Source organism: Chrysochloris asiatica, unplaced genomic scaffold (assembly GCF_000296735.1).
Source record: "Chrysochloris asiatica unplaced genomic scaffold, ChrAsi1.0 scaffold00404, whole genome shotgun sequence".
Classification (NCBI taxonomy): domain Eukaryota; kingdom Metazoa; phylum Chordata; class Mammalia; order Afrosoricida; family Chrysochloridae; genus Chrysochloris; species Chrysochloris asiatica.
The window spans coordinates 1,281,856-1,297,081 of NW_006408922.1; the positions used below are offsets into that span (position 1 = coordinate 1,281,856).

At 51.0% G+C, this 15,226-nt stretch overlaps 2 protein-coding genes across 3 annotated transcripts; one reads left to right on the plus strand and one right to left on the minus strand.

Annotated features, from left to right (window-relative positions):
• Positions 1–782: 782 nt before the first annotated feature.
• PLP2 (proteolipid protein 2 (colonic epithelium-enriched)) lies at positions 783–3,285 on the plus strand. Its single transcript, XM_006876681.1, has 5 exons — positions 783–878; positions 2,066–2,224; positions 2,326–2,421; positions 2,956–3,046; positions 3,263–3,285. The coding sequence occupies exons 1-5, from the start codon at positions 783–785 to the stop codon at positions 3,283–3,285; spliced, it is 465 nt and encodes a 154-aa protein (XP_006876743.1).
• Positions 3,286–3,879: 594 nt separating this feature from the next.
• Positions 3,880–14,158, minus strand: PRICKLE3 (prickle homolog 3 (Drosophila)). Of its 2 annotated transcripts, XM_006876682.1 has the most exons (9): positions 14,051–14,158; positions 12,824–12,909; positions 11,956–12,139; positions 8,625–8,738; positions 8,152–8,289; positions 6,268–6,471; positions 5,992–6,178; positions 5,036–5,335; positions 3,880–4,514 (listed from the first exon to the last, which is right to left on the minus strand). In XM_006876682.1, the coding sequence occupies exons 1-9, from the start codon at positions 14,090–14,092 to the stop codon at positions 3,943–3,945; spliced, it is 1,827 nt and encodes a 608-aa protein (XP_006876744.1). In that variant the 5' UTR covers positions 14,093–14,158; the 3' UTR covers positions 3,880–3,942. The 2 variants fall into 2 exon arrangements, with proteins under 2 accessions (XP_006876744.1, XP_006876745.1); XM_006876683.1 differs by lacking the exon at positions 8,625–8,738 and having other exon boundaries at positions 14,051–14,128.
• Positions 14,159–15,226: the final 1,068 nt, after the last annotated feature.

Here is a 15,226-nt window from a genome sequence, read left to right on the forward strand (position 1 = left end):
TTTTTTTTTTTTTAAATGGGGGGCGGGGGCAACTCCACTGTGTGTGTTAAGTAATGCAAGGGGGGTTTTCAAAAAGTTCGTGGGAAAATGGAATCGAAAGACAGTGGATCTTTTTTTAAGCCCCCTCGTATACTGTATATGCAGCAGGGAAACTTTCTGAGAATTTGAAATATCCCGAATTCCGAAAAGATACCTAGCTCTTGGCGCTGCAGGGAAAGTACCAGACAGCAAGGTCGATTTGAACCGAAAGGCGAGCAGTTCAAACCTTACCAACCTCTTGTGGGAAACTTATGCAGGGTCGGAACTGACTCCACGGTACTCAGCAACAACAACCTAGCTCTGAGTCTTTCAGCGTTAATCGCTGTCTGATTTTACAACTAAGGAAACTGAGTCAATCTTCCGAAAGTCAGATTCCCGCGGTTCTGAGTTGAGGCAGCCTGGAACGCATTTGAAATTTACAAAAGGCAAGGGTCTCCACTCAAGTCGCCCCTGGTATCTGGAAAGCAGACCCCTCCGGAGATGGGGTGCCCGAGGGATGTGCACTGGGAGGGGAGTATCCTTGGAGGGCGGGGCGAGGGGGCTTCCGGGGCGGCAGCCACCTGGCCCGGCCTCTCTGGCCCCGCCCGCTTCGGTTCCGCGCGGTGATTCACTCCCTCCTTCGCCCCGGGGGCCCCCTTCCCAGCCAGACGACGGGCACTACTGTGGGGTGTGCAGCGCCCTCGAACCTGTGAGCAAGCAAGTAGATCCTCTGTACCCCCAAGGACTCCGGTCCGGTCCACGCCATGGCGGACTCCGAGCGCCTCTCAGCCCCCGGCTGTTGGATTGCCTGTACCAACTTCTCGCGCACCCGAAAGGGAATTCTCCTGTTTGCTGAGATTGTGAGCGTCCCGGGGCAAGCTGGTGGGCAAAAGCGGGGTGGGTTAGTTGGACCATACGGAGTCATGCAGGCCCGCGTGGGCCAGGCACGTGACTGGTGGGTGTTCGTTAGTGGGGCGTGGGTGAGTGGGTTTCTGGTGGAGGCCTGAATCTAGGGCGCAGGGCAAGTCGGTGGGGATTTGGGAAAGGTGGTCCGGTGTTCCTGGCCCACGGAATGAGGAGAGGCACCAGTAGAGCATGTGGTGGACAACGAGGGGGGAGTCCGCATAGACTTATGGAAGGGGTCCCAGGGGGATTGGAAAGTGGGGGGGCCTCTGGAGGCAGGGCGTGGCGCCGCCTGGGCACTGGCGGGCGGGCTGGCAGCGCGCCCAGAGGAGGGGCCTGTTGGGTGGGGCCCCCGGCGCGCTAGTCCCACAGTGAGAAGGCGCCCTGCCCTCCACCTTTTTTTTTTTTTTATTATTTCTCTTTCTTTTTTTTCTGGTCCTTTTAGGACCCGCTGGGAGATTCTTTTTTGCGCTCTGGGCCACTGGGGAGCCTCGGTTTCCCACCCCTTCAAAGCGGGCACTGCTTTTTAGTCACTTGTAAAAGGGGTGTGGCGCTTTAAACGGAACCTTGTCTCTAGGGTGTCACCCTCTCCGCTTCTGGAGGGATTGCTGTGAGCATCGCACGTCCTACCCCGCCAGAGCCTTGAAGCTGGCACCTGTGGTACTCACAAAACACCTTGCAGCACCCCTCTCCACAGCCACCCCTGTCCTAAAAAAGACTGAGACACCAGTTTGACCCATTACTAACTGGGTGACCCTGAGCAAGTCACATAACCTCTCTGTGCCTTAGTTTTCTCATCTATAAACTTGTTAAGTGCCATCGAGTTGGTTCCAGCTCATAGCCACCCTGTGTGGGGTCTCCAAGGAGTGGCTGGTGGGCTTGAACTGCCTTGCTTATCCTACAGCATCACATCCAGACCCCATTTATTAAAATAGAGATACTAAAAATACTAATACTACCCAGTTTATTAGATTACTGTGATGATTAAGTGAGCTCTTAGAACAAGGCTTGAAACACAGTAAGTACACAATTTATTTGCATTTAGTTCTTATTGTCATTTCTCCAACCCTGATAGACTTCTAAGGTTGAGACCCCTTCAGCCTGGGAGCTTATCAAGGTCCCCATTCTGGTGTCATCATTTCAGATATTGTGCCTCGTGATTCTGATCTGCTTTAGCACATCCTCAGGCGCCCAAGCTTACTCCTCATTGTCTGTGGTTGAGATGATCCTGGCTGCTATCTTCTTCGTCATCTACATGTGTGACCTGCACACAAAGATACAGTTCATCAATTGGCCCTGGAGTGTGAGAAGGGGGCTGGCAGTGGCGTGGCTGGGAAGAGGCCTGGCACCTGGGATTGTCCAGGGCATTCTGGGTGTTTACCTCCCTCTTCTCACACCTCACAGGATTTCTTCAGAGCACTCATCGCTGCGATCCTCTTCCTGATCACTTCCATTGTTGCCCTTGTTGAAAAAGGAAATTCCTCCAAAATCACTGCTGGGGTAAAGGCGGGCAGCAGCTCCAAAGCACAGGGAGAAGGGTTTGCAGATGTAGGGGCCATTTCTGCCTCTGCTTCTGGTAGGAAGTGTGTGACTCATGGCAAGCCAGGCTTGTCCTAAAGGCCTTAAGTGTCTGTGCTGAAGACAAGTCTGACTCAAGCCCTGGTTTTATATTCCTAGCTTCTTCTTAAGATCCACATTTACTATAAAGCAATGTCCCTTGTCTAACACAGGAATTTTTTTTGTGTGAGACGTACAAACAAGTAGCCCCTTTGTCAGCATCTGCTGGAATTTCTTCTCAATAAACGTACAGTGTGCGTGATGCTCCAGGATGTAGGGTCATGATCTGAAAGAGTGGGGTAGAGTCCAGTCTCCTGGCCTTACCCTGGGGCTTTCTGGCTTCCTAACCTGGAACTTGATTCACCTGCATGGGGCAATCACTAGAGGTGGTAGATACAAGGAGGTAAGAGGATGAGTAGGCTGACCAGCCTAATCCATCCAGTTATCCTCACTCCCAATCTCTCCCCTCACCCCTAGGTACTGGGTCTAATTGGTATGTGCCTCTTTGGCTATGATGCCTACATCACCTTCCCCTTTCGGCAGCAAAGACATACAGCAGCCCCTACTGGTAAGTGTGTATGGTGGGTGCTGAGGAAGTAGAAAAGAAAGGGGGTTGCTGAGAGAGGGAACGGGGTCTCCCAAGGGCATGAATGCCAATGCTGTCCCTTATTAGTATTTATGGCTTTGGCCCAAGGCCTGTTCTTTCATAGGCTTCAGTATTCTTGGCTATAAAATAGGTATAAAAAATCCAGCTAATGTTTTTTCTCATTTCCTCATCCTATAGACCCAGCAGATGGTCCGGTGTAAGTGAACTCCCCTCATTTCTCTCTACGACCTGCAAATAATACCTCCATTACAATAACGTCTTCCCGTCCCCACAACACTCCTAGCCAGCCCCCATAGAAGTAAAAGTGCCTTTATTGAAGAATTTGTCTAAAGCCTGCCTGCCAATCAACCCTCTTGGATGTGACTGTCTTTCTGGGTGTGCCCAGGTTCTCCTTTCATTGAAAATGGAAAGGGAGACGCCAATTCTGCTTTGGAACGTGTCTCACCTAAGTTACAAAATGAGGGGTAAGGGTACCTCAGATTCCAAACTCAAGGCCCAATATTGTGACCCTCTTTAAATAACCTCCTTTGTGGTGGTGGTGGTGCTTCCATGGAGGGATAAAATAAATAATAAACAGATGGTTACAAAATATGATAATGAATAAATTATTCCTCTGATCAAATGTGAACAAATCTCAACCATATCAAGAGTGGGGGAAGTCTGGGGTGGGGGTGGTCTGGAGCAAGGAAGCAAAGAAGCCAGACCTGTTTGACAACAAATATTAAATTATTACTTCAATAGTACAAGTACAAAGGAGGGAGGGAGGAAGGGGACTTATGGGTCAGGTGGAGAGGCATTATCTACACTGACTCAGAATGCCCCCGTGCACCCTACTCCCTCCACTGACTGCCTTGCCTTCATGACACTATACAGTTCTTGTCTCGGACCTGGCGAGGGATCCCTGGGCGAGTGTTCCCAAGGGGCTGTGGGGGTGGGGAATTGGCGGTCTCAGTGGCAGAGTCCTGAGCTGGCACAGGCCTGCACAGGTATGGGGGCAGAGGTATGCGTTCCCCTAAAAAGAAGCCATCATCCTCTGAGGACTCAGAACTAGGACTAGAGGGTGAGCTGGAGCAAGATCCTGAATCCGACCCCGATCTTAAGTCACACTGATGGTGTCTACGTCTGCCCGGATGGCGGCTGCGATGATGGTGATGATGTTGACGGCGATGGTGGCTGGAGGTCCGTGGTGGGGGACTGCGTGGTCTGCGGCGCTGGGCTGGGGGTGCACTCAGGGTCCGTCGTGGACCTCCCTCAGACACTAGTGGGTCACGAAAGCTGACACGTGGGGCACTCTGGCGGCGGAAGGCACTGTCTTCCGGGCGTGGGACTGACTGGCGGGGTGGCTCAGGGGTACTGCGGAGCCCTAATTCAGGCATGGAGTGGCGGTGGGGGGCCCCTCGCAGAAAGCGGGCAGGCTCAGGATCTGCTGCTGGAAAGGGAGGAGAGACAGTAATTCCAGGTATCTGCTTCCTGTGGATCCCCTAAGGCAGAGAGGCCTGGGGCTTTTCCATCAAGATTGGGGAAGTGAGGGTAGGGGTAGGAGAGGAACAGGAAGGTAGGGGTCCATGGTATACAGGGCCTGGAGCAGTTTCTGGGTACAAGCGAGGAGCAAGACTAGACTAGTGTATGGGGCCAGCTCAGGGGCTAGAAGAGTGCCTCTGTTGAAGAAGGGTGGGGTAGATGGAGGCTACAGCAGGCAAGTTTTGTTATAAAATGCAGGAGACTGAAGAAAGGAGAAGGAACCTGGACTCAAATCAGGGACAAGTTGAGGTAGAGGACAGGCCCAATACAGAATTAGGGTTCATGAAGAGGTGTAGTTCGGACTACAGATTAGGCCTAGAAAGGTATGGAGCTTGGGCTGAAATAGAGGTGGGCTAGGGATGAGGCAGGTGAAGGGTCTGGGCAAGTCAAGGGGAGGGGCCAGGGCTGGGTGTGGCCTGAGGGGCTCACCAGGCGCTGGCTCAGTGCTGGTGCCTTTGGTGGCTGTCTCGGAAGCCCCCTCAACAGCAGAGAAAGAGGCTGTGGAAGCCTCCAGTGGTGCGGAGACAGTGCCTGCACTCCAGCTGCGGCGGCCGGGCCCTGCAGCAGTGGGCTCCGACCCCAGGCTGCAGGCCCGTGAACAGAATATTAGGCCACGGCGAGGCAGGAAGGGGCGGCCTAGTAGGGCCCGTCCACAGCGACTGCAGCAGAAACAGCGGTCTGATGCATGCCAATGCTGGCCCTCGTAAGCCATCTGGCCCTGCTCCAGGCCTGCAGGGCGAGACGGGGAGCACTGAGGCTGAGCCCCCAGGCACACTTCCACCCTCTCCTAACTAGGGTCTTTCTCAAGAGGAAGCTAGGTATCTGAGACTGGATTCATCATTCCCCTTCTCACTTCCATTTCTTTCCCAGGGTGCCCCTCCCAGAAGGCCAGCCCTGAGTGGAGGTTGGGCATTGGACTCTTAGATGTGGGCCAGGTTTAGACATTAAGGTAGATTTAAAGCCTGAGGCCTAGATGGGGGCGGGGGTGGGTGGTTGGGTGGGTGGGGGGGCGGGCCGGGAGGGAACTTAGAAAGTAGGAGTAAAAGAGGACAAGGGATGGCTTAGAAGGTAAGACCTAACAGGCTGCTGGCAAGATTCTTAGAGAACAGGACATAACTTGGGAAAGCAGGAGCTAGTCTTAGGATATGGCCTCGAGGACTGTATAGTTCTGTGTAGATCATGGACTAGTATGGTTTACAAAGTATGGCATACTGTGGAATGTTAGGGGTGGGACTTGCAGTGAAGGGTATAGGCCTATATAAGGCTAAACTTAAGAGTCTAGGGCAGAATGAGAATGAGACCTGGAGGATGGGAGGAATCCTGATGGGGTGGGGAAGTTGCCCAGCTATCTATCCATCCCTTTGTCCAGTTCCATGTTCACCCACCAATATGTTCCCCACAGCCATCACAGTACTCCGCATGGCGGGCCTCGTAGCAGGCGCAGCAGTGAGGTCGGCTCTGACGCATGATATAGCGCTGCCCTCCTAGTGATGCTTCACACTCAAAGCAGCAGAAGTGACCCATGTGCCAGTGCCGGCCCTCGGCCTCTGTGCACTCAGGGGAGAAGATGATCTGGGGGTGCAGGCCATCTGTGGCCGTCAGATGGGCCTGCCCCTGCCCCTGGCCCACCACCCTTCACCCCTGGGCAGGGAGGTACGCACCTCATCACAGGCCTGGCAACGTGGACGTAGGCGTTCGGCATGGTGGCGACCACAGTAGACCTTGCCAGCATGGTAGAAGTAGATGAGGTCTACAAGCAGCTCCCGGCACGTGGTACACACAAAGCACTGTGGGTGCCAACAGGCACCCAGGCCTGCGCGGCTGGCAAACACTGCAATGTCCCCACCTCCAATCTGCTTCCCACACTGCCAAATGACAGATAGCATCACCAAGATGATTAGATGAGATGAACAGAATTATGCCACACTTGGTCCTTCCCCACTATGGTAAAATGAATTCCTTTCGGTAGCCCTTTTGCTTTGGTTCTTTGGAAAAACAACTTGAGAGATTTTTCTTCTTAAATCCTGAGGAATTACCTTTGTCCTAGTTTTCTACCCCAGAGGGTTTGTTACTTTTGTCAAAGTTGATTGACATTTCCTCATAAGCTGTAAACAACATGTGGTTTGATGATTTTTTTGTCTGGCCTTAGACATCAGTTGGCCCTGTGATTAGTAAGCATCTTGCAGGGATTGGTCAATAGGCTATGTAAGTGAAGTGTCTGTGGCTGACCTAGAAGGGATTGGTCAGTTTGTGACCCTGGTGGGAGGCCCATGCCTTGAAATTAACAAGGGGTTTATGTATATATGCAGCGAATTACACAGGTTTTTTTTTTTTTTTTTCAAGTAGGAAGCAGGCAGAAGCAGGAGGAAGAGAGAAGAAAGAAAAACAGAGAGAGAGGAGGCAAGGAACCTTCTAAAAGAGCTGTAACATGGGTTAAGGCTGTAACACTGAAGATAGTCACAGATCCAGAAGGGACCCAGCAGCCCAGTAGGTGATGACAGATGGCAGTGCTAAGAGGAGTCTGCCCTGAAGGGTCAAGAAGAGCCTGTCCTCAAGGGGCTGAGAAGAACCTGTCCCCAAGGGGTGGAGAGGACTGCACTGCCAGAAGGAGCTGAGAGGGCTGTCCTGCACTGAAGAAGTGAGACTTCGCCTACATGCTTCTTGATCCTGACTGTTGATTCTACCCAGACTTGTACCCTGTTATTTCCTTAATAACTTTAAGTATGATTTGTGAGCTCTGTGTGGCCATTGCAATGAATTGAAGTGACGTAGGGAGTGCAGTGGAAGGGACAGCTGGTGTCAGAATTGGTAAACAGTTTGCAGGTAGAGGTATGCCTGACCTCTACCTTATGGAAATCAGCTGTGGACTGATCTTGGTCATCTGAAGTTAAACAGGTTCTGATGCTACTAATATTACTCACATTTCACACTCATCTGCAGGCTTTGTGACTGACTGTGCCCGGGGTAACTTTGAGACAGGTCTTATCCACTGTGTGTGACCTTGAAGGCAAGCCTTGTCCACAGTGGGGTGGGAAACCATAGAGACAGGCCACACCCAGTGTTGCCTGTAGCCATAGAAATACTCTCCACCCATCAAGACTTTAGTGAAGAACCTCACCTAACAGTAGGAATTGAGGACGGGTCCCACCTACTGAAGGGCCCTTGGAGACAAATTCCATCCACTACAGGGTTCTAGTGACAGGCTCTGCCAACTGTGTCAGTTCTTACAGACAAGTTCCAACTACTGAAAGATCATGGAGACAGTTCATTACCATGTAACTGCTTGGGTTGGGGGAGGAAGCCATAGAGAAAGTACCGAGGAGGACCTCCTTAGAGACAGACCTCAGCTAACAATGGGATCTGAGGAAAAAAATCCCCACCCATTAGTAGGGGTCCTTAGGGACAGCCCCTGCCCCAAATGGGGAGCTGAATGGCAGATTCTATCCACCAGACAGTTCCCTAGGGAGACATAAACTAGGACCTAAGTGCCTAAGTGGTAGGTATCCTATCTAGGTGACTTGGGAGATGGCCCCTCCATGGCTCACCTCCTCACAGATGGCCCCAGTGATGGTCACTGGGAAGATGCGCACGGTGCCACGTCCCAGATTCTCACGCTTCCGCTGCTGGCTGAAGGCCCTGAGCTCTTTCTTTTCTTCCTCTTCCAGTGCTGTACAGTATTGTGCCTGGGAGTATTGGGGGAGGGGGTCTTCTAGAGTCCTCCTTTGATAGGTACCCCCACCTTCTTCCAAATTTCATCCATCCTCAGAAAATCTACTTCTAGGCCTTTGTTTACATGATGTCTCCAGCTTGAAATACCCACCCCTTATTCTTCCAAAGTCCATCTGTGGTTTTCCCAAGGAGTATCCCTGATTGCCCTAGTGTGTGCAGACTGTTCATCTAAATTCACTTCAGATCAGCTCACCTATTCCTCCTAAGACCCTGCCCACTTCTTTGCAACTTCCCTGCATTCTCCCAGGTTGTGCTCCCTACTGGCATGACCTTTCTGTCTTCGCCTCACCTCACTGTCATGTGGTGGCAGCTGGTGTAGCAGCTGTTTGATCCTGTATTTCTCTCCGGAGCTGTTGACATAAGGGACCTTGTCCTCTGGGAGGCAGCTGAAAAACTGGTATACCTGGGGGATAGGAGAAAGCAATCGAGACCAGGGATGACTTGAGATGCAATTAGTGGTGGGTCCCTACTTCTCTGAGAAAGAGTCATTGGAAGGGAACTTCTACTCACTCCCTCACCTCCCCTTCCTATATTTTTGTTGTTAAGTGCCGTCGAGTCGGTTCCAACCCATAGCAACCCTGTATAGGGCTTCCAATCTTGTGGTTCAAACCAATTTTGCAGTCCAGCGTATTAACCCACAGCGTCACACCAGAAGTTCTATGGTGGCTGTGTGCCGTGGAGTCAGTTCCAACTCACAGTGACCCGTACAGGGTTTCCGAGGCTATAAATCTTCACGGGAGCAGAATGCTTCATCTTTCTCCCACTGAACAGCTAGTAGTTTCAAACTGCCGACCTTGAGGTTCACAGTCCAATTTGTAACCACTACACTACCAGAGCTCCTTAGAATTCCCATAGGTTGGATAATTTCTGTCAGGTCACAAATATGCTAAGAATTCCCTCATCTCTTGACTCCACTTCATCCTCTAGATGCTGCCCCATTTTTCTCCTTCCGTTTACAGGAAAAAAAAAAAAAAATCTTCAAAAGAGTTGCCTGTATTTGCAGTCTACTTCCTCTCCTCCCATTTTTTCTCTCTAAATAGCAATTTAAGTTTTATTTGTAAGAATTTAAAATACATATATTTGGTTGAGGACTCCTGGTGTGATGCTGTAGCATAAGCACTGGACTGCTAACCACAAGGTCGGTGGTTCAAACCCACCAGCTGCTCCTCAGAAACCTTATACAAGGCCTCTATGAGTCAGAACCGACTCAACGGCACTTAACAACACAACAATATTTGGCTGAGGTCCATGTCACATAACTTACTTTTTTTACTTGAAGAATGTTTACTGCATAACTAAATTTGGGCATAGGCTGGATAGAAAAATTAAGACTAGATTTACATTTAATCAGCAAAACACAGCAATCATAGATGAAGCTTGAACTGCCTGCTGATCAAGTCCTCTCCAAAGCCCTGCTAAGAGAAACACTATTTAAGAAGGACTGTTTGAAGGAGATGTGGTTCCATTTATTCCTCCATACAAATGTATGCTTAATTTCTGCATTCATGGACCCTCAGAACCATGCCTACATGCTCCTTGAAAGCAATGCTTTCACCTTGGTACAATTAGCTATGTGAAATGAAAACTACAATGAACTTACTACAGGATTTTTGTTGAGGACATTAGTAGATGAAACACCACACAAGAAAACTCTTTTTTCAAAGTTCCAAGATTTCCATTCTCTCCTCATTCCCTTCCCTTCAGGCTTCTACCCCCTTCTTTGTGTCTTCCAAAGTCATTGATGGCATTCACATTGTTAAAATCATTGTTCAAATTTCAGTCCTCATCTGACTTGCCCTGGACATAGCAGCTAACTCCTTCTTCCTGGAAACACTTTCTTCCATTGGCTTTTGGGACATGTTCCTGGTTTTCCTATTTTATTGGTTTCTCCTCAACTAGCTGACCCTTCATTGTGGGAGGGTCTTAGGGCTTAGTTCTTAGTCCTCTCCTTGCCTCTGTCTACATTTATTCTCTTGGGAATTGCATCCAATCTCATGAGTTTAAATACTACCTACTGGTCAATGACTCACAAATGCATATCTACAGTCTTGTCCTCTCCCTTGAGTTGTATTTAGCATCACTGCTTAGATGTCTTACTGTATCTTAAACTCAAGGTGCCCAAAATTCAATTTAAAATCTTATACTTCAAACTTGCTCTTGCCTTGGCTTTACTTATATTCGTTAATGGCAACTCCATCTTTAGGGTCATCTTTGACTCCTTTGTCTCTCACTCCCACACACTGACCACTTCTCACTACTTCCATTGCCAGCACTAGGATTATTACGATAGTTTCCTCCTTACTGGTCCCCTTACTTCTGTGGGTGCCTCTACAGTCTGTTCTATGCTCAGCTGACAGAAGGATCCTATTAAATGATCAGATTATATACCTCCTCTGCTAACAACTCTCTGTGGCTTCCCTTTCATTCAGAGTAAAAGTCAAAGTCCTCTCTGTGGTCTCTGTCACCTCTCTGACCTTACTTTCAACCACTCTTCCTCTCACTCACTCTGCTGTAGCCTCATTGGTCTCCTCACTGTAATTCATTCATGCCAAGCTCTGGTAGCGTAGTGGTTACGAATCAGGCTGCGAACCTTAAGGTCAGTGGTTCGAAACTACCAGCCGCTCTGCGGGAGAAAGATGAGGCTTTCTACTCCCGTAAGGATTTACACCCTCGGAAACCCTGTACAGGGTCGCTATGGGTCAGAACCGACTCGACGGCACTTAACAAGCACATTCCCACCTTGCACTGGTTATTCCATTTGTCTGGATAGCTTTTACCCCAGATATCTGCATGGCTTATTTCCTTGCCTCCCTCAGGGAAGCTCAAACATTATCTTCTCTGAGAGGCACACTTGGGCACCCTATTTAAAATTCTAATTTCTCTTTTTTCCCATTCCCTCTTTCCTTGTACCATTTGAAATACGACTATCCTTACAGGTTTGTTTATTGACTATTGTTCTTTTCTGGAATCTAACTTCCATTTCTTTATATGTTTAGTTCTTAAGTGCCATTGAGTCGGTTCCGACTCATAGCGACCCTATATATGGTTTCCAAGAAGCAGCTAGTGGGTTTGAACTGCCGACCTTGTGGTTTGCAGTCCAGTGCTGATCCTACAGCTCCATGGAGATATTTTTTGCATCTATTTTGTTGACTACTGTGTCCTCAATGCCTAGGACAGTATCTGATACACAGTTGTTGTCGTTAAGTGCTATTTGTTGTTGTTATGTGCCTTGGAGTCAGTTCCGACTCATAGCGACCCTATACAGGGTTTCCGAGGCCATAAATCTTTACAGGAGCAGAACGCCTCAACTTTCTCCCGCCGAACAGCTGATAGTTTCAAACTGCTTACCTTGCAGTTCCAGCCCGATTCGTAACCACAACGCTACCGAGCTCCTGTTAAGTGCTATAGGTGCTCAATAAATACTTGTTGGAGGTGTCTAGTGATTACTCAGGGTTCCCAGTGAAATGCAAATCACAGAGAGGTCAGAAGGACACTTGCAGTATCACCACACAAAGTGGCAAGCCCCAGAAACAGCTAAAAGATTTCCACCTGAGTGTAAGTGTGTGTGTGTGTGTGTGTGTGTGTGTGTGTGTGTGCGCGCGCCCACAGCTTTTGGTCACCTGTTCAGGCTTGAGGCCTGGGGGCACCCACGCATACTCCTCAGAGGCACAGCCTGAGTCATCGTCAGAGATGGAGTGGCGCTGGAAGTCTGAAATTAGCCGACACATGATGCGTTCCAGGTCCACTGGCACGGAGTGCACCGCATGCTCCTCCCGCGGGCATTTGCAGTGCTGGCAGATCTTTCTAAATGGATTGGGATTGGGGTCAATTACTAACGAGCTGTGCACCTGGATCCCTCAGCAGCCCAAGGAAGTCCAATTTAGGGACAGGGATCTGCGGGTTACCACTATTCAAGGGCTTTGAGTCTGGACCTGACTATGGACCTGAGGGCGGTGCTGAGAGGCGGTGGTGCTGAGTTTGTGGGCGGGCTGTGGGGAGAGGGTGCTGGTTCTTGTGGGAAAGTTTCCCTAGAGGTGGGGCTCTAGCCTGTCTTGAGGTTCTGATCAAATGGGCAGGGCTCTGAGCCCGCTGGTAGGGCCCTGTGTCTGGGGGTTGTGGGCTCTAACTGTGGTATTTAGTGAGACATTTTGGGTACAGGACTATAGAAGGACAGGGTACTGGGTTTGGGAGAAGAGTTTTGAATCTACAGAATGAAGGGCTGGAGGTCAGTGGGTGGTGAGGATCTCCTCAGGGATGGAATATCGCTGGATGTAGAACTAAGTAGTGGGTGGGACTCACCTAGGAACAGGACTCTAGGGAAGGAGTCAGTTTTAGGGCTCTGAATTGGAGCTTGAGGCTGTTTCGCAGACTGAGTTTTAATGGAGAGGGGAATTCAAGCCTAGGGGCGTGGCCTAAGCATCTGAGGGTTTTCCCCAAGGGTGGAGCTCTGACTAAAGCGGGGCCTGGGGAGGGGGCGGAGTCAACTACCTCCAGTCGTGCAGCAGGAAGCCAGGGCACTGCTCCCTGCAGGAGTTGCAGGGCTGACCACGATCTGGGTCCTCTGCTTCTGGAAGCTTCAGTGGGTGGAGGAAGTCAGAGATGGGGAGAGGCGGGGAGGGAGAAGTCAACGCCTGTCTCTCCACTCCAGAGCCCCCGACCACACGTTGGGGCCTGTCCCACCAGGGCAGTGCTGGGCAGGCTGGGACAGCGCCTGGAGAACGGGGGAGGGGGACACTACCGAGGCAGAGGCGGGGCAGCTGAGGCCACCTCCCTATATGCCCATTTTACAGTAAATTCACCTCCCCAGGCTGGTCTATGACCCCTTTACCCAACCTCAGGCCCCTCCAGACCTCAAACACTTCCCCCAAAACTCGGGACTACTCTCACCAGAGTATAAAGTCTCTAATCAGGCGTACCCTTCCCATCCATGAGGCTAGCGATATTAAAGTTCCACAATTTAGGAGTCTGGGGTACCACACTTCCTTGGGAACCCCACATGAGCCCGGTTCCTCCCTTCAGGAGCTCAAAAGCAAAATCCGGAGATCAGGAACCCCAATGACTGTTAAGCCAGAACCCCCTTTTCAAAACCTTGGCTTCATCCCCAAGAATTATTCTATTCAGAACTCCCACCCCAAGAAGCCGTGGCCTTCACTTCTCAGATCCTAGGACTATCTACTCCTTCAGTGGACCACCAAACAGACCTCACCTTCCTAAGTCAGAAACACTCTCCTATATAGGAAGTCACAAGCTCTCTAGCTCAGGAGGAAGCTTTTCCCCCAAATCCCAGTCTCTATACCTTCAGCATAGGGGCTCCCTAAAAAGGTCCCCACTCCTCCGTCATGTTCCCCAGGGAACAGTAGGCCCCTTCCCTCGGAAGCTCAAGAGGTCCCTGCTTAGTTGAGGACCCCAAGACATAATCTTTTGACTCTCAGAATCCCGTCCCATAGTTCACACATGTTGGGAGCACACCATGTCTCAGGGGTACTGATAAAGGTGAGCGGAGAGTGATTTAGAAAGCCACTAGTTCTAGAGGTTCCTACATCTACACGCCTCCAGCAACTACAGCCCCCCCCCCCACCCCCCGGACTAGGAATGCTGGTGTTGGGGCTGCCAATGACCCTCCGTAGAGCACCTCCGTGAAATCCTTATCCCCTGCCCTCTGGCCTGGGCCTCAGTTTACCCCTAGCCCCCACCGCTGCCATGAGCCCTGCTCACCGCACGCCCGGAGCGACGCCTCCGGGACCCACGCGCAAACATGGCGCGTCTGGGCAGGGTCAAACCAGACCAGGTCAGGCTAATGGAATCCTTGCGTCCAACAGGCCACCGCGCGTCCTGCCAGGCAGCTCGGTTCCGTAAACTTGACACCCGCTTGGGAGGAGCGCGCCTCAAAGGGCCCGCCCCCGGGTCTGTAGTCTCTCCTCCACCTTGGCGCCCCCTGCCTAAAGGTGAGAGGCACACAGCCCAGGAATGCGGCACTTGAAAGTCCCCTGCCCTCCTGACTTCTGCCCAAGTCAGGCATCAGAAAACTCAGGCCCCAAAACCTCAATGTGCCTTTGGGTTTCTCACCTGGTATTCTAGGAATTGAGAGGGTATACTGACGGAAAGTGAGTAGGGGGGGAGGGGAGGTTGGAGGCTGCGACTTGACCGGAAAGGAAAGGGTGGTGCACTATCTTGAATGTCTATTTGGGAGGGGGGGTGGGCGAGTTAAAGATATCTCTTGGCCCCACCCATTGGGATGTTCTGAGGGGTACTTTCTCCTGGAACAATGCTGCAAGAATGATCCTCAACCCTAGTTGATGCTTATCAGAAAACTAAGCTTTATATCCTTGCTCTCCCAGTACCAGAATTATTTGAGGTTATAGTGAAGGGGCTAAAGTCATTGGTCAGGTTCTCAGGTCCTCTTCCCCGTCTTCTCCCTATCCTTAGAAGCTCACCTATTGTGTCCCCTAAATCCTGAGATCCTAAAGTTTTCCCTTCGCTGCCCCAAGTTTCTCTCCAGTATCCTGTTCCTTGAGCTTTGTCCCAGAGCTTTTTCTCCAGGCTTTGCAGTACCTCGGGGCTGGGAGGAGGGGATTCCCCAGGCCAGTGGTTAGAACTCTGGCGCCCAGGCAGGGGTCTCTAATTAGCCAAGGCAGCGCCCGGTTGCGGTCAGCTGGACCTTGCCCCTCCCCCCACCATTACACATATTCTGGTCCCTTCCTGCCCCTCCTAGCACCAGGGAGGAGCCAGAAGGTGTGGTAGGAATGAATTAAGGAGTGACTCACTCCCGCACCCGGCCTTGCTGTCTTGTCGTCTTCCAGTTGGGGCGGAGGCAAGGTAATGGATAGTAGGGTTGGAAAAATTTGGAGGAGGCATAGGGTGGAGTTTCACTGTGAGATGTGGCGCTCCCAC

Excerpts from the sequence above, each read along its gene's own strand:
- PLP2 (XM_006876681.1), top strand. The coding sequence starts at position 783 with ATGGCGGACTCCGAGCGCCTCTCAGCCCCCGGCTGTTGGATTGCCTGT. Across the intron at positions 879-2,065 it reads TTCTCCTGTTTGCTGAGATT|ATATTGTGCCTCGTGATTCT; the intron begins GTGAGCGTCCCG and ends TCATCATTTCAG. Across the intron at positions 2,225-2,325 it reads TCATCAATTGGCCCTGGAGT|GATTTCTTCAGAGCACTCAT; the intron begins GTGAGAAGGGGG and ends CACACCTCACAG.
- PRICKLE3 (XM_006876682.1), bottom strand. The coding sequence starts at position 14,092 with ATGTTTGCGCGTGGGTCCCGGAGGCGTCGCTCCGGGCGTGCG. Across the intron at positions 12,140-12,823 it reads TTCCTGCTGCACGACTGGAG|AAAGATCTGCCAGCACTGCA; the intron begins GTAGTTGACTCC and ends CAATCCATTTAG. Across the intron at positions 6,472-8,151 it reads CTGGGGCCATCTGTGAGGAG|TGTGGGAAGCAGATTGGAGG; the intron begins GTGAGCCATGGA and ends GTCATTTGGCAG.